At 36.9% G+C, this 18,793-nt stretch overlaps 1 protein-coding gene across 2 annotated transcripts in view; it reads left to right on the forward strand.

Annotated features, from left to right (window-relative positions):
* LOC110155670 (guanine nucleotide-binding protein subunit alpha-11-like) overlaps positions 1-18,793 on the forward strand; it is a 33,322-nt gene that overhangs the window by 2,865 nt on the left and 11,664 nt on the right. For both annotated transcript variants that reach the window (XM_055156059.1, XM_020919822.2), the window contains exon 2: positions 18,040-18,224. In XM_055156059.1, the coding sequence (XP_055012034.1) occupies positions 18,040-18,224 (185 nt within the window). The remainder of the gene's footprint in view (positions 1-18,039; positions 18,225-18,793) is intronic.

Raw genomic sequence — 18,793 nt, forward strand, 5'->3', positions numbered from 1 at the left:
CTCTACAGCTGATAAAGTATGGACCCAGTGGAAGACTTGGTCAGCACTACTACAGATATACTACGATGAATAATGCAGTGGACACTACTTGTTGATTTTTGTAGCAGTGTCATGATAGTCAGTTAGCAAACATCGATATGTGAGACCAGTATTTACTCTCAAATAAGTGTTCGCTTTTCTGTGTAAACTTTCACAATCAAGTACAAGATCTGAAGGAATTGGATTTTAGCAGCTACAGTATAACCAGTCAAAAGTTTGGACGCACTCTCATTCTTCCTTTTTTTTTTACTACTTTTTACATTTGATATGCATATAAAAGACATAAAATATATTAAGTATGATATAGGAATTATGAAGTACAATGAATACCAAATGTTCAAAGTAGCCACACTTTGCTTTGTTGAAAAATATTTAGTAGAGTCATTTTAACTTTTTTCTTTGCTAAATAATTCCATATATCTTGCTTCGTATATTTGACGTCTTCTGTGTGTATCTAAAATGTAGAAAGTAGTAAGAAAAAAATGTATTAGAATGTGTGTCCAGACTTTTGATAGTGTAACATTCAAGGTCCACATGTTGCATTTATGTCGTATGATAATCTGAAATTTGCTGGTTTACAGAAGTTCAACAGCCTAGTTCATTTTTTTTTATATAGTCATTGAGAATATGATGTGTATTAATTATTTTGACAGGTGTTGCTCAGTACTGAGGTGTGAGTGATGGTCCTGTCTCTCGTGTAACCTGCAGGGTCACAGAGTGAAAGTAAAGTAGGCCGGAGTACAGATGTAGCGGTCTTGTGTGGAGCCCTAGAGCCCTGTCTGTCAGAGGCCATATCAGGCCATGCAGACCCAGGCAGACCATTTCCTCTGCACACACCACTGCTTTGCCTCTACTTGGTCAAAACACAGCTCAGTCTGGCCTCTGTGCCCAGGGTTCACACACTCTGATGGAGTGGCACATGTGAAAGTCCATGTTCTCAAACAGAAGCTACATTTATTCACATGTCTGTAGTGGGGCCTCTTCTTCAGATAGACTTTGCAGTGCTGGTCACAAACATAATGGTCTTCTTTTAAATTTACTGTGACAAATGTGTGCTGTGGGTGACAGGGGCACCTGCTCTTTGTGTTTTACTGATGCCTTTGATGACCTAGGAGGACTCGGTATCATTAAGAAGTTGCTAATATGATACCTAGATATATAGGCCACAATCTGAATACAGTGCACTTTTGAGTCAATACAGTTCAATACGATGTATTCCAAATCGATTCAGTGCGGTTCAGTAAGACATGAAGGTTTTTGTCCCCTTACTTAATGATCATTGAAGCTGAACAATGTGCATTTTGTTTAGTGCAAGAAAAACACATCAAACTGTTGCATTGGTCATTGTACTTCAGAGCTTATCATGGCTGTGATATGTCATATGTGTTGGATAAACAAGTTTCCTTCCTCTAAACAAGCAACAAAATTGTGGCACTGTCACAAAATCATTTGATAAAATATACAAAAACACTAAATACTCATAGCAATATGTCGATATTTTTGCACATCCCTGTTTGATATTACTGGATCAGATTCAGGAGTCTTATCAACATTTTGAACCTGGGATTCTGGTCAGGATTTTCTCGCTGGAATAGATGAAACTGGCTCTTAACATGAGGTATAGTTTTGAACATACAACTTGAGACCTTTGTCATAGTAAGCGTTTGCTGATAAGATAGTATCCATCAGCTCTTTCTCTCTAAGAGAAGCAGGTTCTGTCCTGTAGTGATCTATCTTCACCTTGGTTCTGTAGCTCAGACCGGTGCCTGTGACTGCTGACAGAGCTGTGCTTGTGTTGGTCCATATTATTGTAAAACCACTCCTTAGCAGAAGCTCCACAAATGTACTTTTCCCATGTTCTATTGATCAAAGTGATGACATCACCTCCCGGAAGTAGAGGCCTACTCTTAGTCATGCACAGCTCCAGTGTGCACTGTGCCCTGTGCTGCAGATGATTAACAGAGCTGTGTGAGGCTCATGTCAGCAGTGTGCACGCTACACCACTGCACTCTTATTCTGACAACACATCTCACTTTATATATGACCCATTGACCAGCTCCTTCATTCAGAAGTGTTTTCTGTTAATTGTAGAGTGTAATCGCAATTATAATAGTTGTAATTCACCAGCTGCTAAGGCTATAAGTATTTAGGGTATATGATGTCCTTCACATGGCGTCTTATGTAGAACCTGTTAACCTTGTTCATGTTTTGAAATGCTTTTTGAGCTGTGCACGGTGGGCGAGCTGAAAATTCACATTCACCACAAATCGAATCACATTTCAGTATTGATGCATTAGAGAGCTGCCAGACCTATCATCTCACAGACTGATTGACAAATGCTAAAAGAGCACTAATATTGTTTCTCCTCCTCAGCTGAATATCCGCTGGTAGACGCTTCATGCTAACACAGTAGCTCTGAAGCAGGATTAGATGAGTTTATTGCTGACCTGCCTTCTTTTGCCAGGCTGTCTTATTTTGATCATATATGGCAATAAGGATGTAGCTGGTCTCCTCCGCACAGGCCTGAGAGAGAGAGGCAGACTCAGTGTGCAGGAGTGCCAGTAAAGACTCGAGCGCCTCTTGTTTGGAGCATCAGGTGCATATACAGGGATGTCAATATGTTAAATTATAGTGTTATGATTACTGGTCAGAGTGCGTTCATTTAGTCATCGTATCATGTTTATTAAGAATGATGCCTGTCTCTGCTTTGAACGCTTCACGGTACAGATGAAGTCTCGGAGTTCTCCATCTTGTCAGCTTAAAGAGGGGATATTATGCAAGATTTTTACATTTATTTTATTTATTTTTTACCTTTCTGCCATGTTGTAACATTGTTCCCTCGTCAAAAACACACCCGAAGAGGTTTTAGCCGTCATCCATGCTTTTTTGAGTAATTTAGCGATCTCTCCCGGGCACTATTGGCCCACATTTCTATGTCACCCACGCTCCCACATGACAATTCTCCATAAATATAAACATATAAAACTGTGGAAATTGCATTTTTACAACAATAAAAGGTAACATGGGGATCTAAATATGTTATGTTAGCAGTTAATATCCCATAGAAGTATTTAAAAAAAAAGTCTTTAAAGCACCAACCTGCATGTAAGGAGATAATATGGGGTTTTGAGTTAGTTTTCCTGATACCATAATACTATTTTCTATTTGATTTTATTTAGTCTTTTTCTAAAAAAAAAAAAAAAGTGGCTTTCAGATATTAATTTCCTAAACTAAACTATACATTTTAAACAGTTTGCAGTGGTCCAAAGTCAGAGATCAGAGCAGTATTTGCTAACAACTATCTTCCTAACCGTGCACTTCCTGATTTTCAGACAATGAAACTTAAACATAATTAGATGCAGACAGTACACAGCAGACTTATTTTGACCTCAAGACCTGCTTATGCAATATATCTTATAAAGGAGCATGACAAATGTAGCTCAAAGACAAAAAAAAATACAGGGCCTTTAATTGACCCCTTTCAGAATTGTACTAACTTAATGGTGCATTTTGCAACTTTCCCAGTAGAGTTGTTGTTGTTGTTTTTTTTTCTGGATTGTTCTAATCTCCTTGGAGACAAGCAGGCTACATCACCAGGCCAAGTTACAAGTCAGATCTATGGAGAAATGGGCCTGCTCACAGCTATAATGTATGTTTTTGCGGTAGTTTTGAGAAATAAAAACACCTGCAATTGAATAAATACAGGATATGTATTTATAAGCGCTATAATCTAAGATACAGTACAGTGTGGTTGCAGATGTGGCGGGTTGGTGCAGCACTTTTGAGGCTCTGAAATGGGGCCATGTGTGGTGCTCTGGAGCCTGGGTGACTGAGGCGAGTGCTGCTGTCCCATATACTGCTCCCCAGACAGTTCAGGGACACAGGTAACACTGCTTTCGTCACCAACTCCTGGACATTACCTTACTCATTATGTCCTTACCTTAGGGTCTGCTCGATTAGAGAAAATATCGAATTGCAATTTTTTTTTTACATTTCTTTGAAGTATTGCTATTACATTTGTGATTTATGTTTTCAAAAATAGGATTCTGTTCCAAGTTAATATTGTAAACCAGTACAATTGACAAAATTACTGAAATATTCACAAACAAACTACTGTCATTACTGGACTATAGAGCGCACCCAAATATAAGCCACATCAACAAAATTTTATCTAAATTTCAAAATTGTACAGGTGTCCACATCTTCAAGAACGTTTTGCCAAACCATACACCATATATATGAAAGAACAATGTGCCAAACAAAGAATCCGTCCATATATTAGCCACGTCATGGTAGTGGTTTATAGTCTGGAAATTACGGTAATACAAGAATTGAATTTCAGAACATGTCTAGATCTAAACTACAGGGTTAGCAGTTTTTAGGCTGAATAAGACAGGAGATTTTGTTGTTAATCTTGCAGTTTACATGCTGAATCTTTTCTTAATAGGTAACTAAAGTTTAGTTTTCGCATCACTGATTGGTTAAATCCAACTGTCACTCACTCAGAGCATGGCAGAGGCTGGCCAGTAGAGATAAAACGTATCTGAGCATCAATAGAGGATTATTAAATCACAATTTGACAATTTCACCGTAATCATGTAGAGGAGCAGAACCATAGTCTGTACATTAAATGGACAGTCACATAGCTAAACTACTTGCCGCCGCTTTCCAAAAAGAACATGAGCACCGTTAACTTCGGCTCCAATTCGCTTTTTCTGTATCTGCTGCAGTGAGCCTTGTCATTTTGGTCTTAAAATGCTCGTGTTAACCTACTCTATGTGATCCTGGTGTTTTTACTTCGCTATTTTGTCCATGAATCAATTCCTATTCCTAAATTGGAACTCTGCTCGTCTCACTGAGCTTCATTTGACTGAGGCTGAACGCTACGGGTGACGTCATATTCCCTTACTCCTCTATGAGCATAACATACAGTTTATTCTTTCCTTTTGAATTCCCTTACATGAAGCAAAGGATTATGGTCTATGTAGTACACTCCCTGCTGTATTTGTTGTTGCTACAGTACATGTAATAGACACAGGAGTAGGTGTGTGCAAAAATATTGAAATATCAATATATCGTATTGTTTAATCTGATAATACAGTATCAATATTGTGGGCTGTTGTATCGATATAACACCAAGAGTATTTTTTGGTATATTTTACTAAATTATTTTGTTACAGAGCTGCAGTATTGTTGCTTGTTCAGAGGAAGGAAACTCTTTTATGTGACACGTTTCACATTTTCACTATTTGGATGATTAAAATGTTTGTGTTTCATATGAACTTTGCACAAGAAGTGGTTTAACAAAGAATTGATTGACATGATTTAGCCTTTATTTTTTATTGAAACGCATTGGTATCGATATGAAATGTATCGTATCAAATCGAAAACTCACTCTATCGAGATATGTATCGTGGCCTATGTATCGAGGTATGTATCGTATCTGCAACTTCTTAATGATACCCAGCCTTACACAGGAGCTTACAATTTGGTATATTAAAAATGTCCACTATAAAATTGTGAGAATTTTGAGATTGTGCAAATTGAATCGACACAATAAGCAAACCGTAAAGACTGCTGTTTTTGGAGTATGGTAATGTCCCCCACAAACAACAAAACATTTCTTCTTACCCTCTAACCAAACTGTTCTGATTTCAGATTGCAATGCACGTCAAAGAAAACTGCAATTAGATATTTTTCACATTCAAAACTTCCCCTTCCCAAACAGAGAAATGACATATTGCTATTTGTATTCCTATGGCTTTCTGTTCTTGTGCAGCCTGGACACCCACACACTGTAGCTCCAGTCGATACAGATAAAGCTGCTAGTTTTCCTGCCTCGGAAATCTGTCATAGTAAAACACAACAGCAAAACGCATTGGACATCTTGAATAGTGGAATACGCCTGAGAGGAATTGTCGACTCTGCGTTTGTAACTTGACTAAAAAGCCCTGCGTCCAGTTCTTTGTTTTCCAGTAAGGATATATTGTATAAGCAGCTCTTCAGGTCCAAACAAATCTGCTGTGTCGTGTCTGAACTGAATTATAAACTGTTTTCTTGTCTGATCAAGAAGTGTGTGTCAGCATGCTAGTTGTTGTTGGCTGAAAGTGCTTATAGACTCATTATGGTGAATAGCTTTGAACCTCTGCAAACTCTTTTTCACGTTATTAAAGATAAATGGTGTAACGTTTCTTGTAGATGGTCCATCGCCAGCTTCTCTTCAAGGAGATGTTGCCTAGAATGTCCCACAGTATGGCATTACTCTTATTTTTCTCTATGGAGACAGGAGGCGACACCATAAGGCCAATTTTTATTCTATGCTTTATTTTATTTAATGTGTTAATTTATGTTGTGTCTAATCTGTGCAGCACTTTGGAAACTTTGTGTTTGTGTGCTAAATGTGTTATACAAATACGGAATGGAATTTACTTGTCAGATCTGTGGAGAGGCGAGCCCACTCACAGTAACAATGCAAGTTTTTAAGGTCAATAGAGAAAAAAAAAAACATGTTATTGAGTAAATGCAAGATGGATATGTTTAATGTCGTACTGGGACTTTCCAGACAAAGCGACAACGTCTCCATGGAGAAAAGCATTTGACGGACTATCCACAAGAAAAGTTGCACAGTGCACCTTTAAGACAAAAGTGCACAGCACCTTGTACAATACACACTATAGTTTGACATTGCCAAATTTGGGCATTGAACATTTTGGTGATATTATAGAAGCGTTTACAATATATTATGAAATCCAAAGCTCCACACTTGAAATGCATTGATTTATGATTCTGCAGCTGTATTGTTGTAGAACTACATTGACCATGATCCTTTGCTTTGTTGTTAGTACACCCAATAGAAACATATTCATATTTAAAGGCAGGTCTTTCCAGATTTCAAGTCAAGGCCATTTTATTGTATCTATAACTACTCAAATTAGTATATATTTTTGATACTGAGTTTGTATGGATTTTTGTGACAACCTAATCTAATACTTAAAGATTTTATTCATGATATTTTTTGCTAAGGAAGATGTAGCTGGAAATTAAATGACTAAAAAGGTCAACTGTTTTCAATTTTAACCATATTATAACAGTGTATATAACAAGTTGTATTTTGATTGGTTCATGCACGTTTGAGTAATCCTGTAGACTCCAGCTCATACACCTACCATTTTCTATTACATTGTTTTAGATTGTTACTATTTACATATGCAGAAAATGTAAACAGTAATATGTTATAGTTAAAAGATTCTATATTAAGCAAAACTTTAATTTAATTATCCAAATTATTCTAGTGAAGATGTATAGAGCTCCTGTTACCACACAATTTGGAACAGAGTGGCCTATGATGCTATTTTCGGATCTACTTTTCTGTTATAATGTTGTTTCCTCATCATTAACATGCCTGGAGTTGTGTTTTGTTTCATTTAAACATATTTAGCACATAAATCCTGCGTATTTTAGTTCTTCTTTCCAACAGAAAACTGGGCCCTTTAATGCTAAATACCGAAATATTGTGATATCGTATTATCAAAGTTCTCACAATAATATCGTTGACCAAGTCTCTTTGCTTAAATTAAGAGTTATGGTGCAGCAATAGCTAAAAAAAAGGCAGAGAACTGCATAGACCATGATCCTTTGCTCCATTTCAGTGCAGACTACAAGAAGAAATAACAGTTCTAAGCACTTTTAAGTCTAAATTCTTTGGATTAAGTCTTGTCAAGGCATTTTAAGAGGAAAAAGTAGAATATTAACAGTTGTTCGCCTCCACAAAATATCACAATAAATATCATACCGTGATGATATTGTATCGTTACACCCCTACTAAATACTCAAAAAACATATTTCTTTAAAAACATTCTGTTGTTTTATAATCCTTATGATGTAACTGATTCATCCTCATGTCCGAATATGAATTATAACATAATTTATTGTCTCTAGCTCCCGTCCAGGCCGTCTCCAGATATGGCATTTGCCGCACTAAACTCTCCCTGCGCTCCCTGTAGTACACTTGATCTGAAATAAGCTCTCTCCCCTTCTCTTCCTCTTTCTCTCCTCACTCCACAGAGCACAAAACATTATCAAACCAAGAAGTGTGCGCGCTATTAAAAGGTGCCCTCCTTTTTCTAGGTCATTACCAAAAACAGTGGACGGACCGCAGTTATGTGAATACCCCCCAAAAATCCTGACAGGGAAGGATGATGAGGGCGGGGCCTGTTCGGAGCCTGGGGGCGGGCAGATTGTGAGGGGGGGCAGGGGGGAGTCTAGGGAGGATTGATAAAGCGTTTGAGATGGTTGGAAGTCAGTGAAGGATATTATGCAGAATTGACTCTTGTGAGCTTTAAGCCGTGTTATAATGTTGTTCCCTCATCAAAAACAGACCTAGAGTTGTGTTTTGTTTCACTCACACTTTTAAGTAATCCTTTATTATTAGTCTGTCTACATCTCCAAAGCTCAAAATACTCCCTTTCCACTTTGTGATGTCATGTTTTCAAGTTGTACCTTTTACATTTAGTTCAGTAGAGATTTGCAATTCCAGGGCTGAAATTATCCAGATGATTTTAGTGAAGGTGTGTGGAATCTAAAAGCACAGTGGTGTTCTGTTTGAGAGAAGAACTAAACGTGTGAATGAAAAACACAACTCCAGGTCTGTTTGTGATGAGGAAACTATTAAATTATAACATAGATCAGAGAATTTCAAAATATGGGCCCTTTGAAAACACTACTTGATTTTCCAGAATTAAAAACATGAAAAATAGCTGGTTCATTTTAAACAGTTCGCAGTGATCAAAATTTATTCTATGTTTTGCCATCACGTAAATGCAACAAGCATGCTGACAACACACATAGATCTCTTATTCTGACCCCTTTTACAATACATCTGTATGTAGCAAAACTAATTTTATTTTATTTTATACAAAAATCATGTACAGAACAGCTCCTTTAACATTAACTACTACAACTAAATGAATCCCATGCATTTTAGAAGATGATTGTAAAGGTTTAAACTAGGCCTGGGAATCACAGAGTCCCTCACGATATTATCACATTATGACAATACATGCGATAATCGATATATTTCACATGATATTCTGTGATATATCGCTGTTTTTTAAGAACCAAATACATTTCAGCAACTGTTTTCTTTGTTAATCCACTACTTGTGCAAAGTTAATATGAAACACATCTATTTTAATCATCAAAACAGTGAATTTGTCAAGTGTATTACATAAACAAGTTTCCTTCCACTAAAGAAGCACCAAAATTGTAGTGCGGTCACAAAAAAGATACCAAAAAATACCCATGGCGATACATCTATATGTAGCACCCCATGATAACAATATCACAGTATCATCAAATTTAGTGTCATAATATATTGATACTTTTTGCAAAAAAAAGGTGAACTTTTTTGGTGGAAGATCTGCCATCTGCTTGTCTCTATGTTACTGCTCTGCTTGGAATGTTCCACAGTAAATACCGGCTCGAAAGTCCCAGCTCAAGCATCCCATTCTCTTGGCTTGAACGTCCCCCTCCTCTCTCCAGGCAACACGTGGGTAACTGGTGAACTCGGGAGAGGAGGGATGTTCTTGCCGGCCTTTAGTCGGCCGCGTCATGCACTGTGATATATTGACTTAGAAAATCAGTATTCTACATCATAATAAAATTAAATGTGAATGTCACGAGACCAAATGTCGGGCCTTGTTTGCGTAATTTTCCCGAAGCAGCACACATTTTTTCAGTATGTAATAGCAATACAATCCTCATTTGCTCGCAGACGTTTACTATGAAATCATTTTTAACATATTTTTTCTTGTTCCCCGTGTCCTATAGAAACTGTTGATTTGGGAAGAAATATTAATTATTTCCTTAACTGCCATGAACATAATTTGTAAGCAGTGCAACACAAGAAACTTGGAAAGCTACAGAATTTGTTCAAAAATCATTCACAATCACTTTTAAGGAAGGTCTTAACTATGTCTTTCATTGAAATATGTAACATAAAACCCTGAAATAGTTGCGGCACAGTTGAGACCACATAATGTTTGCATGTGTGTTTTTATATGTATGAACAAATGTGTTGAGATATATTGTAACTTGTGTGTGTAGAATATATATAATCACAAACAAAAGAGTAAAATAAAGAGTACAGTTCAGGGGGACTTTCCAGCCAGCGGGATTTTCCAGCTGATTCCTTTCACAGTATGACATTGAACAGCTCTACATTACATTTATTCTATTACAGGTGGTTTTAAAGCTCAAAATGACCTAGAAAAACAGACATTCTGACTGTGAGCAGGGTCGCCTCTCCACAGATTTGACCTGTAACTTGATTTGGTTTGGTCTCCATGAAGATCTTCCACCAGAAAAGTTACTCAATGCTCCTTTATGCCCTCCCTTCTATCTTCCATCTGAAATGTTCACGTCAACTCTAGAAAGCAACCAGTTTCTCTGTTGAATCTCTCCTCTCCACAGTCCTAGTGGTCACGTATGTGTTTGACTGAGCAGAAATGGGATGAGCTCGTCTTGCAGTGGCTTCCTGGACCGTAGCCATTATAAACTGTTTCAGATGACTTGCATATCTGTAAAGTGACTGTTCGTTTTGTACTACAGTATCCTGCCTTCGCTACCATCCGCAGTTGTTGTTTCTCCTCTGTATCCAAGCTCCAAGCCTGCAGGCCTCATAGTCTTATAGTCTTTTATTCCAAACTTGGACATTTTCGTGCTTGACTTTCCTCTCCCCCCATATGGCTAAAACGGGAAAGTATAGCCCTATCTTATATTAAGGAATTTGTACTGATGGGCTGTTGCGAATTGGCAAGCTCTCAAAAGCTCTGTACCTGATTTTGACCGTCTTAAAAACGAAAAAAAACGCAACGAGTGCATTGTAAGTGGTCTCCAGAGAGTCAAAGTTATTCCTCTGTTAAAAGTGCATTGTGTATCTTTTCCTGTTTCTGTTAAATGCTTGTCTCCATGGAGATGTTATTGCTTTGTCTGGAATGTTTCACAGTATGGCATTAAACCTTTCTGTCTTCATGGAGACCAAACCAGACCAAGTTACAGGTCAGATCTGTGAAGAGGCAACCCCGGTCACAGTCAGAATTGCTGTTTTTCTAGATATTTTTGACCTATAAAACCGCTTGTAATTTAATAAATATAAAGTAGAGCTGTTTAATGTCACACTGTGGAACATTCCAGGCAGGCGTATCCATAGAAACAAGCAGGGGACGGACCTCCACAGTGCCCCTTTAATGCAAATCCGAACATTCTAATTATTCACCATGATGAGTTTATAAGCGTTTTTCACAAACTTTCAGAGACTTTCAGAGTGGAGTTTGCCACAACGATAAAACTAACCACAGCAAGCATGCTAATTTTGCACTTCCTGACACTTAACAGTTGACCCATTTTGACCTCAAGAGCTGCTTATACAGTATATCTGTACAGGGGCTACTTTTTTGGTTGGGATGGGGGTCCACTACCTACTTGTTTCCACGGATATATTATTGCATTTACAAATGTTACACAGTATGGCATTAGATCTTTTTTGCATTAATTCAATTGTACCTGTTTCTATTGTCCAAAAATAACAACTTTTTTACTATGAGCGTAGTCGCCTGTCCACAGATCTGACCTGTCACTTACTTGCCTCGATGGAGATAAACGTGTTATGCCAAATACGAGCTTGAGCGTCCCTCTGGCTTGAAAGTCCCAGCTTGAGCGTCCCATTCTCTCGGCTTGAACGTCCCCCTCCTCCCTCTGGGCGCCCCCTTCTCTTGGACAGCACACAGGTTAGAGGGACGTTCTCGCCGGACTTTAGTATGTGATGTATTGAGTTAGAAAATCAGCATTCTATATCATAATAAAATGAAATGTGAATGTAGCGGGACCAAATGTCGGGCCTTGTTTGTCATTTTACCGATCTTCCCGAAGTGGCACAAATTTTTTCAATATGTAATATCAATAGAATCCTCATTTGCTCGCAGAAGTTTAATATGAAAACCTATTTTGTTGTGCTGAATAAGTAAAATTTGATTAATTAAATGCCGTTTACCATTGTACATGTATCATTTTGATGCCTAACTTTCTACACCAATAAATGGATAATGGTTTATGTTGATAGACATCTAACTTTACCTCATGTAGGGCTTACCTTGGCTCTTATACCTGCTCAATTTCTTGTGACTGCTAAAACTAGTAGCTCTCTGTTATTTTAATTTTGTAAAAGTAGCTAGAAAGGTCTGAACTATGTATTTCATTTAAATATGTAAGACAAAATCCTGAAATAGTTGTGGCACATTTAGTCCTGGTTTAGTCCTGGCTCAGTTCGACTACGCAGTTTAAGTCACGGAAATGGGAAACGGTCAGTTTTTCCATTATTCATTTAAACACAAAATCGAAAAATGAAAAAACAATTTGTTATCCTTTTTTTTTTTTTTTTTTTTTCCATTTTGGTTTTGGAGGCAAATAATGAAGAAAATAGTTTTTTTTGTTTTTGTTTTTTTAATCTATTTATATGTTTATAGATTAACTAACTTTCATAAAGGGCACAATTCAGTGGGGCTTTCCAGCTGATTCCCATTATACCACACTGTGAAACGTTACAAGCAAAGCAATAGCATCTCCATGGAGACGAGCAGGTGGTTTCCCCTTCTCCAGAAAAGTTACGCATTGCACCTTTAAGTGTTACCTGATCAAGCGCTTCCAGAAAGAGAGAGAGAGAGACTATATTTACCTCCACCAAACAAGAGAGAAGAGTAGGATGTGAGCGTTTGGTTTTAAATATAAAAACAGAAAGCACACACAGAGAAAGAGAGAGAGAGAGAGAGAGAGTAGGGGTTGCCAGGGTAACGGAAACATGGCTGCTCTTCAAAAACCTTGAATGTAGGTGGTGGTGAGATGAGTGTACGCGGTTTTCTCTTCTTTTTTTCCTCCTTTTTTTTTTTTCTCCTTTTTCTCCTTCTCCTGTGATTGTGGTTAAAATCTCCTTGTGACGCCCAAGGGTGGTGGTACACTGCAAAACTACATAAAAATACTCCCATTCTGAGTTGTTTTAGACTATGGATTTGGAGGAGGGGGTGCATGAGAATTTTGTTCATTGTGAGGAAAGGGAGAGAAGCAGATACAGTTGACAGAAATATCGAAAATCACCTAAATATCGATACTAAAACTACAGTATCGAGAATAGTACTCATTTGAGCTGCTATCTATACTAAAAAGTCACATTCACAGCACAGAAATGTACCTTTCCTGAATAACTTTAGAATGATCTTGAACTGTATCAGAACAAGTATAAGAGCACATACACTAGTATATGCCCATGGACCACTATGGGACCTACCTGGATGAGTTCAGTTTAGTTAATTTGTTTATTTATCAGGGACAATGCACATAAAACATTGAACTACACAAAGATATCATATGTTTGTGCTAAGTTATAGCAAAGTTGCTCATTTCCACCTTCAGTCCCTGGGCAGGTTGATGTCATAAATGGCATATATGCAATAAAATAAAATACATTATATATTCAGTCACTGAGTAAAACTAGTCCCATTCAGTCTCAGTCATCACATCCATACACTATTTACTGTATTTTTCGGACTATAAGTCACTCCAGAATATAAGTCGCAGCAAACAAAAAATGCGTAATGAAGAAGAAAAAAACATATCTAAGTCACACTTTTTGAGGGGAAATGTATTTTATGAAATCAAAGACCAAGAACAGACTCTTCATCTTGAAAGGAAAATTCTAGTAATAACAACAGAACAGAGAACAACAGACTCGTAACGTCACACATGAACAATTCTTCAGATAATTATAACATAAACAACAGAACAGAACAAGTTTACCAAACTCTCCAGCTCACTTCAAATGACTAAATCCATTGAATTCTTTGTCCTCTGTGTCACTTCTGAGCAACTCCATGACCTCCGGAGGTAAACAGAGCGCCGCTTCCTTTTCTGTGTAACTGTCGTGAGACTCGGCATCAGTTCCAGTTAGAATTATTTCCTTTCCGACCTTCCATTTTCCAGTCCAGACTTTGTCCATCCATACAGTGACTTCGGCGCACCCTCCCAGTTGCGTGAAGCTGTGTAGACATCCACACTTTCCGCCAGTCCTTCACAAGTTTGTTGCTCACGCCAAACTTTCTTGCTTCTCAATTACCTTTTTTGGCTGAATATTTCTCTACTTGCAGCAAGACAACGGCTTTTTCTGCAGGAGACATGCGCACTAGGGCACCAAGTGACAGTGGTACAGAAGTAGCAGATACTGGCACACAAGCCTAGAGCGCCCTCTTGTGGCTGTCAGTGTGAAAATTTTTAATATATAAGTCGCACCGGAGTATAAGTCGCAAGGCCTCCCAAACCATGAAAAAAGTGTGGCTTATAGTCCGAAAAATACAGTACATATCTATTTTGCTGCATTGATAAAATATGTTTATGAAGCCTCATTTGTTAAAGAATTTCAAATATGTTTAAAATTCATCCAGTTGAACTTCATTGTGTTTCCAAGTTCTTTAATGTTATTTTTAAAATTATGTTTTGAATCGATTAATAGACCTAAATATTTAAATTCATCTACATTCCTGATGTTTTGTCCATTTACTAAAATTTCATGAGTCTGTGGGGATTTACGCCTGATTGGTAAAAAACATTGAAATTGTTTTATTTAATATTTAAGGTAAGGCAGGAATTCTGAAGCCAATTTGCAAGCTTTTCCATTTCCCTTGTAAATTTTTCTTTTACCTCCAGTTCGTTGACATGACTAAGGGAGCATACAGATATAAGGCCACATGGTAAAATAAATCTTTTTAATCATCATTGTGGTATCAGAATCAGTATTGAGTCTGTTCCTTCGTATCAAAATCGATATATTAACATAATATCATGACAACACTAGGATTACTCGTAGTGTGTATCTGTTTTACAATCTGACGCTGCAAGAATGAACTCATCAAAGTTGAGTTGTAGGTTATGTTCAAAAAAGAATGGAGTCTTTCAGATTTTTTTAGAAGATATTGTGACATTTTGATGACGAGAGAAACATCAAAACTAGAATTCAAATCATGACTCGGGGTGGATACTATGCATATGTGCTGTAGCTCTAACGACTGAGCCACACATCATTGCAATTAAGTATGTGGACTGCATTTTAACAGCAAGTTTGTTATGTAATTTTTTCTAATTTGTGTTACTAATTTGAAAGCCCTATATTACACAAAATGGATTTCTGTGAGCTTTAAGCCATGTTAAAATGTTGTTACCTTGTCAAAAACATACTTGGAGTTGTGTTTTGTTTCATTCACACATGTTTGAGTAACTTTTTTTTATTAGCCTGTCTACATCTCTGTGCGAAAATACATGTGTGAATGTTAAAAAAAAAGCTCCAAGTGCGTTTGTGATGAGGAAACCAGATTATAACATAGATCAGTGAATAGTAAAATGGGCCCTTTAAAATTGAACAGACTTTAATACTCTCTTAACAGCAGCCAAGATACAGTTGCATTAGGGGTTTTCACAAAATCACCCAGCCATGTTTGTAGCTGCACATACAGACAATCTCCCTTGAGTCATTTGTGAATGAAGCCCTACTCTTTCAATGATATCTGATTAAAAGGAACTTAAAGGTCCAATATCACACAGAACTGACTCTTGTGGCCTTTAAGTCAAGTTAGAATGTTCTTACCTTCTCAAAAACAGAGCTGGAGTTCTATTTTGTTTCATTCACACATGTTTGAGTAAACCTGCATTATTAGTTTGTCTACATCCTCACAGCTCAAAATGCTCTGTTCCACCTTTTGATGTCATGAAGTAGGGATGAAACAATAGTCGAAATATTGTGATATCGTATCGTCAAGTCTCACAGTAATATCATGGGCCATCACAATATATCAAATTACAAGTTCCTTTGTTTAAACGCATGGTTTTACAGTAGTAACGGCTTATAAACATTGGGAACTACATATCCCATGATTCATTTCAGTGTAAACAATATGAAGAAATGTGTTTTTACTTGAATTTTTGGGATTGTGACAGAAATAATTCACACCAAAATCTTGTCAAGGTATTTTAAAAGCAAAAGAGTGTCATTTCTACAATTATAGTAGCCTCTGCAAAATATCGCAAGTAAATATCGTACCGTGAGATGCATATCGTGATAATATCATACCGAGAGATTTGGATATCGTTACATCCCTATCATGAAGCATTAAGTTAACAGGTGTATGGAGTTTAAAAACAGAAAACTCCATGTTTTACCACATGATATCACAAGGTGCAACAGAGTGTTTTCTGGTTGATGGAAGAACGCCTAAATACACTCTGTAGGATTTCTGTGTTAAACATGTGTAAATGATGAAACAAAACACAACTCCAGGTCTGTTTGTGATGAGGAAACAACTGTATAACATTGATCAGAAAATATCCTAATATGGGCCCTTTAAATGCAGGGTTCCCACAGTCATGGAAATCCTGGAAAAGTCATGGAAATTGAAAATGTAGTTTTCCAGGCCTGTAAAAGTCAAGTAATTTTAGTATCTCTTTCACGCAACTACAGCGTTCTGTGAAGTTCTCATTATTTGAATTTATTTGTTTGGAGGATAAGCCGCTTGAGATGTGTCACCATCTTGTTTTCAAGGGGGTCCTCAACAATAAATGCACTGACAGTATTTTGAATGTTAAAAAACTATAATCCCAAACCATAAGGTGAGTGGAAAGGGTTAACATTTCATATTTAGCCTTAAAATTATGGTCAATTCTGCACATGAAGAGTGTCGTAAAGTCATGGATAATTCACTTTAGGTCATGAAAAAGTCATGGAAAAATTTTGAAATTTTGTCAGTGAAAAAGAGTGGGAACCCTGTAAATGAGTTCTTCAACATTTATTCAAAACATAGACTTGAATGAAGGTCTGTATGGTTTGACCCTTCACCGTTTTGCTTGTGTTATAAGATTGTGTGACTGGGTAAGTGACCGTATTAAGAGTGCGATTGGGGAGTGAATATTATAAATGGACTAATATTAAAGTGCTTTGAGAGGCTTGTGAAACATCTAAAACGTAATCTTTATCTTTCATTTTTTTATTATATATTTTTTTTACTTTCGTCAGGAGCCATGCACAAAGTCATTAATCATACAACAAAGATTATCTGTTCCTTTTTTTCTATTTGCAACTTTTAGATTCAGACTTAATACCAAAATATCAGCTCATTGAATTGCCTAATACAATGTTACATTTTTTAAATAATAATAAAAGAGTAAAGTAATTGTTATGCATGGCCATTTTTCACAGTAATAACAGCAGGCCTATGTCATTTTTAGGGCTGTAGTGGACTAAGACCTGTCCTACTGATTGATTGACTAAAAAGGGGATGTGGCAAAAGTCTCCAAACTCTTATGTATTTCTTGTGTACGTGACCCAAACTGCAAACACAAGACCACACATGCAGGGGTAGTTCATAAATCGACTATTTAAGCACTGAAAAGTACTACCAATGTACTTCTAGACAAGATAAAACTTGTGAATCATGAAAATCAGCCAGATCTGGTCATTGAAAAGTAATTGAAGACTTACCTGTATAGACTTGGCTTTAGAGACCTATTTTAATTGACCTGTATTTTTTATTTATTTATTTTTGTAAATATTGGTGCTTTTTTCTGACTGTATTGTATTTTTGTATTGTATGTTTTGCATTTTGTCTTTTTATTAATATGAATATTTTCAATCTGTAAAGCACCTTGGGAGCTCTGTGAAAGACACTCTATAAATAAATGTTAAAACTTACTTAATTTCTTTGAACATTTGAATAAATGCTAAATCTTTCTTTTTCACTTATTCTCTAACTTCCTCTGTTTGATTTTGTTCTCATATAAATCATTATAATCTAAATAAAATGATTAAATGACTAAAGTCTTGCAGCCCTAACCATATTGCCGATGATTTTGAACAATTTTGATTATCTAATGTGTGTTTTTAAATACCTGTTTGTGTTCTTGTCTTCACAGGCACAGGAGAGAGCGGCAAAAGCACCTTCATAAAGCAGATGAGGATCATCCATGGAGCGGGATACTCAGACGAGGACAAGAGGGGCTTCATCCGCCTCGTCTACCAGAATATCTTCATCTCCATGCAGTCCATGATCCGAGCCACCGAGACCCTCAAGATCCCCTTCAAGTTTGAGGAGAACCGGGTAAGACAGGACCAAATAAAACGTTCAAATAGTTTAGTTAGTTTTATATAGTATTTATATAAACAGAAGCCATACACAGGAGTATTTAGTTGTGTTAACAATAAAAAATGTGCCAACTCCATAAAGATTGAGGGAAGAACTAGCAGCTGGAGGAATTTGTAGTTTTCTTAGCTTCAATTTCCAAATAAATATACATGTTTTCAGTATAAAAATATATTGGTATACACATTTAACATTATATATTATGTTTAGATTTTGAACTCCATAAACCTCTCCACTATCTCTGTCCCCAGATATGAGGTAAACATGTTCAAATCAAATACATCTTTAACTAATAGCGACCTTAATTCTGATATATTACATAATATATTTACAAAAACATTGGACATGATGGCTGAGTTGTTTATGTTATAATTTGGTGTTTTGGTTCCCAAGACGATTATCCAATCACGAAGCAGAATGAGCCTCACACGAGTCTCTTGTTTGGGTTGCCAGTTTCAAGGCTGATATCCACTTGGTTTAAACCTAAAAAGCCAAATGGTCACTACCTAAATCCCAGCACCTTCATC

Source organism: Boleophthalmus pectinirostris, unplaced genomic scaffold (genome assembly GCF_026225935.1).
Source record: "Boleophthalmus pectinirostris isolate CB_2022bp ecotype Guang Dong unplaced genomic scaffold, ASM2622593v1 HiC_scaffold_10, whole genome shotgun sequence".
NCBI lineage: Eukaryota > Metazoa > Chordata > Actinopteri > Gobiiformes > Gobiidae > Boleophthalmus > Boleophthalmus pectinirostris.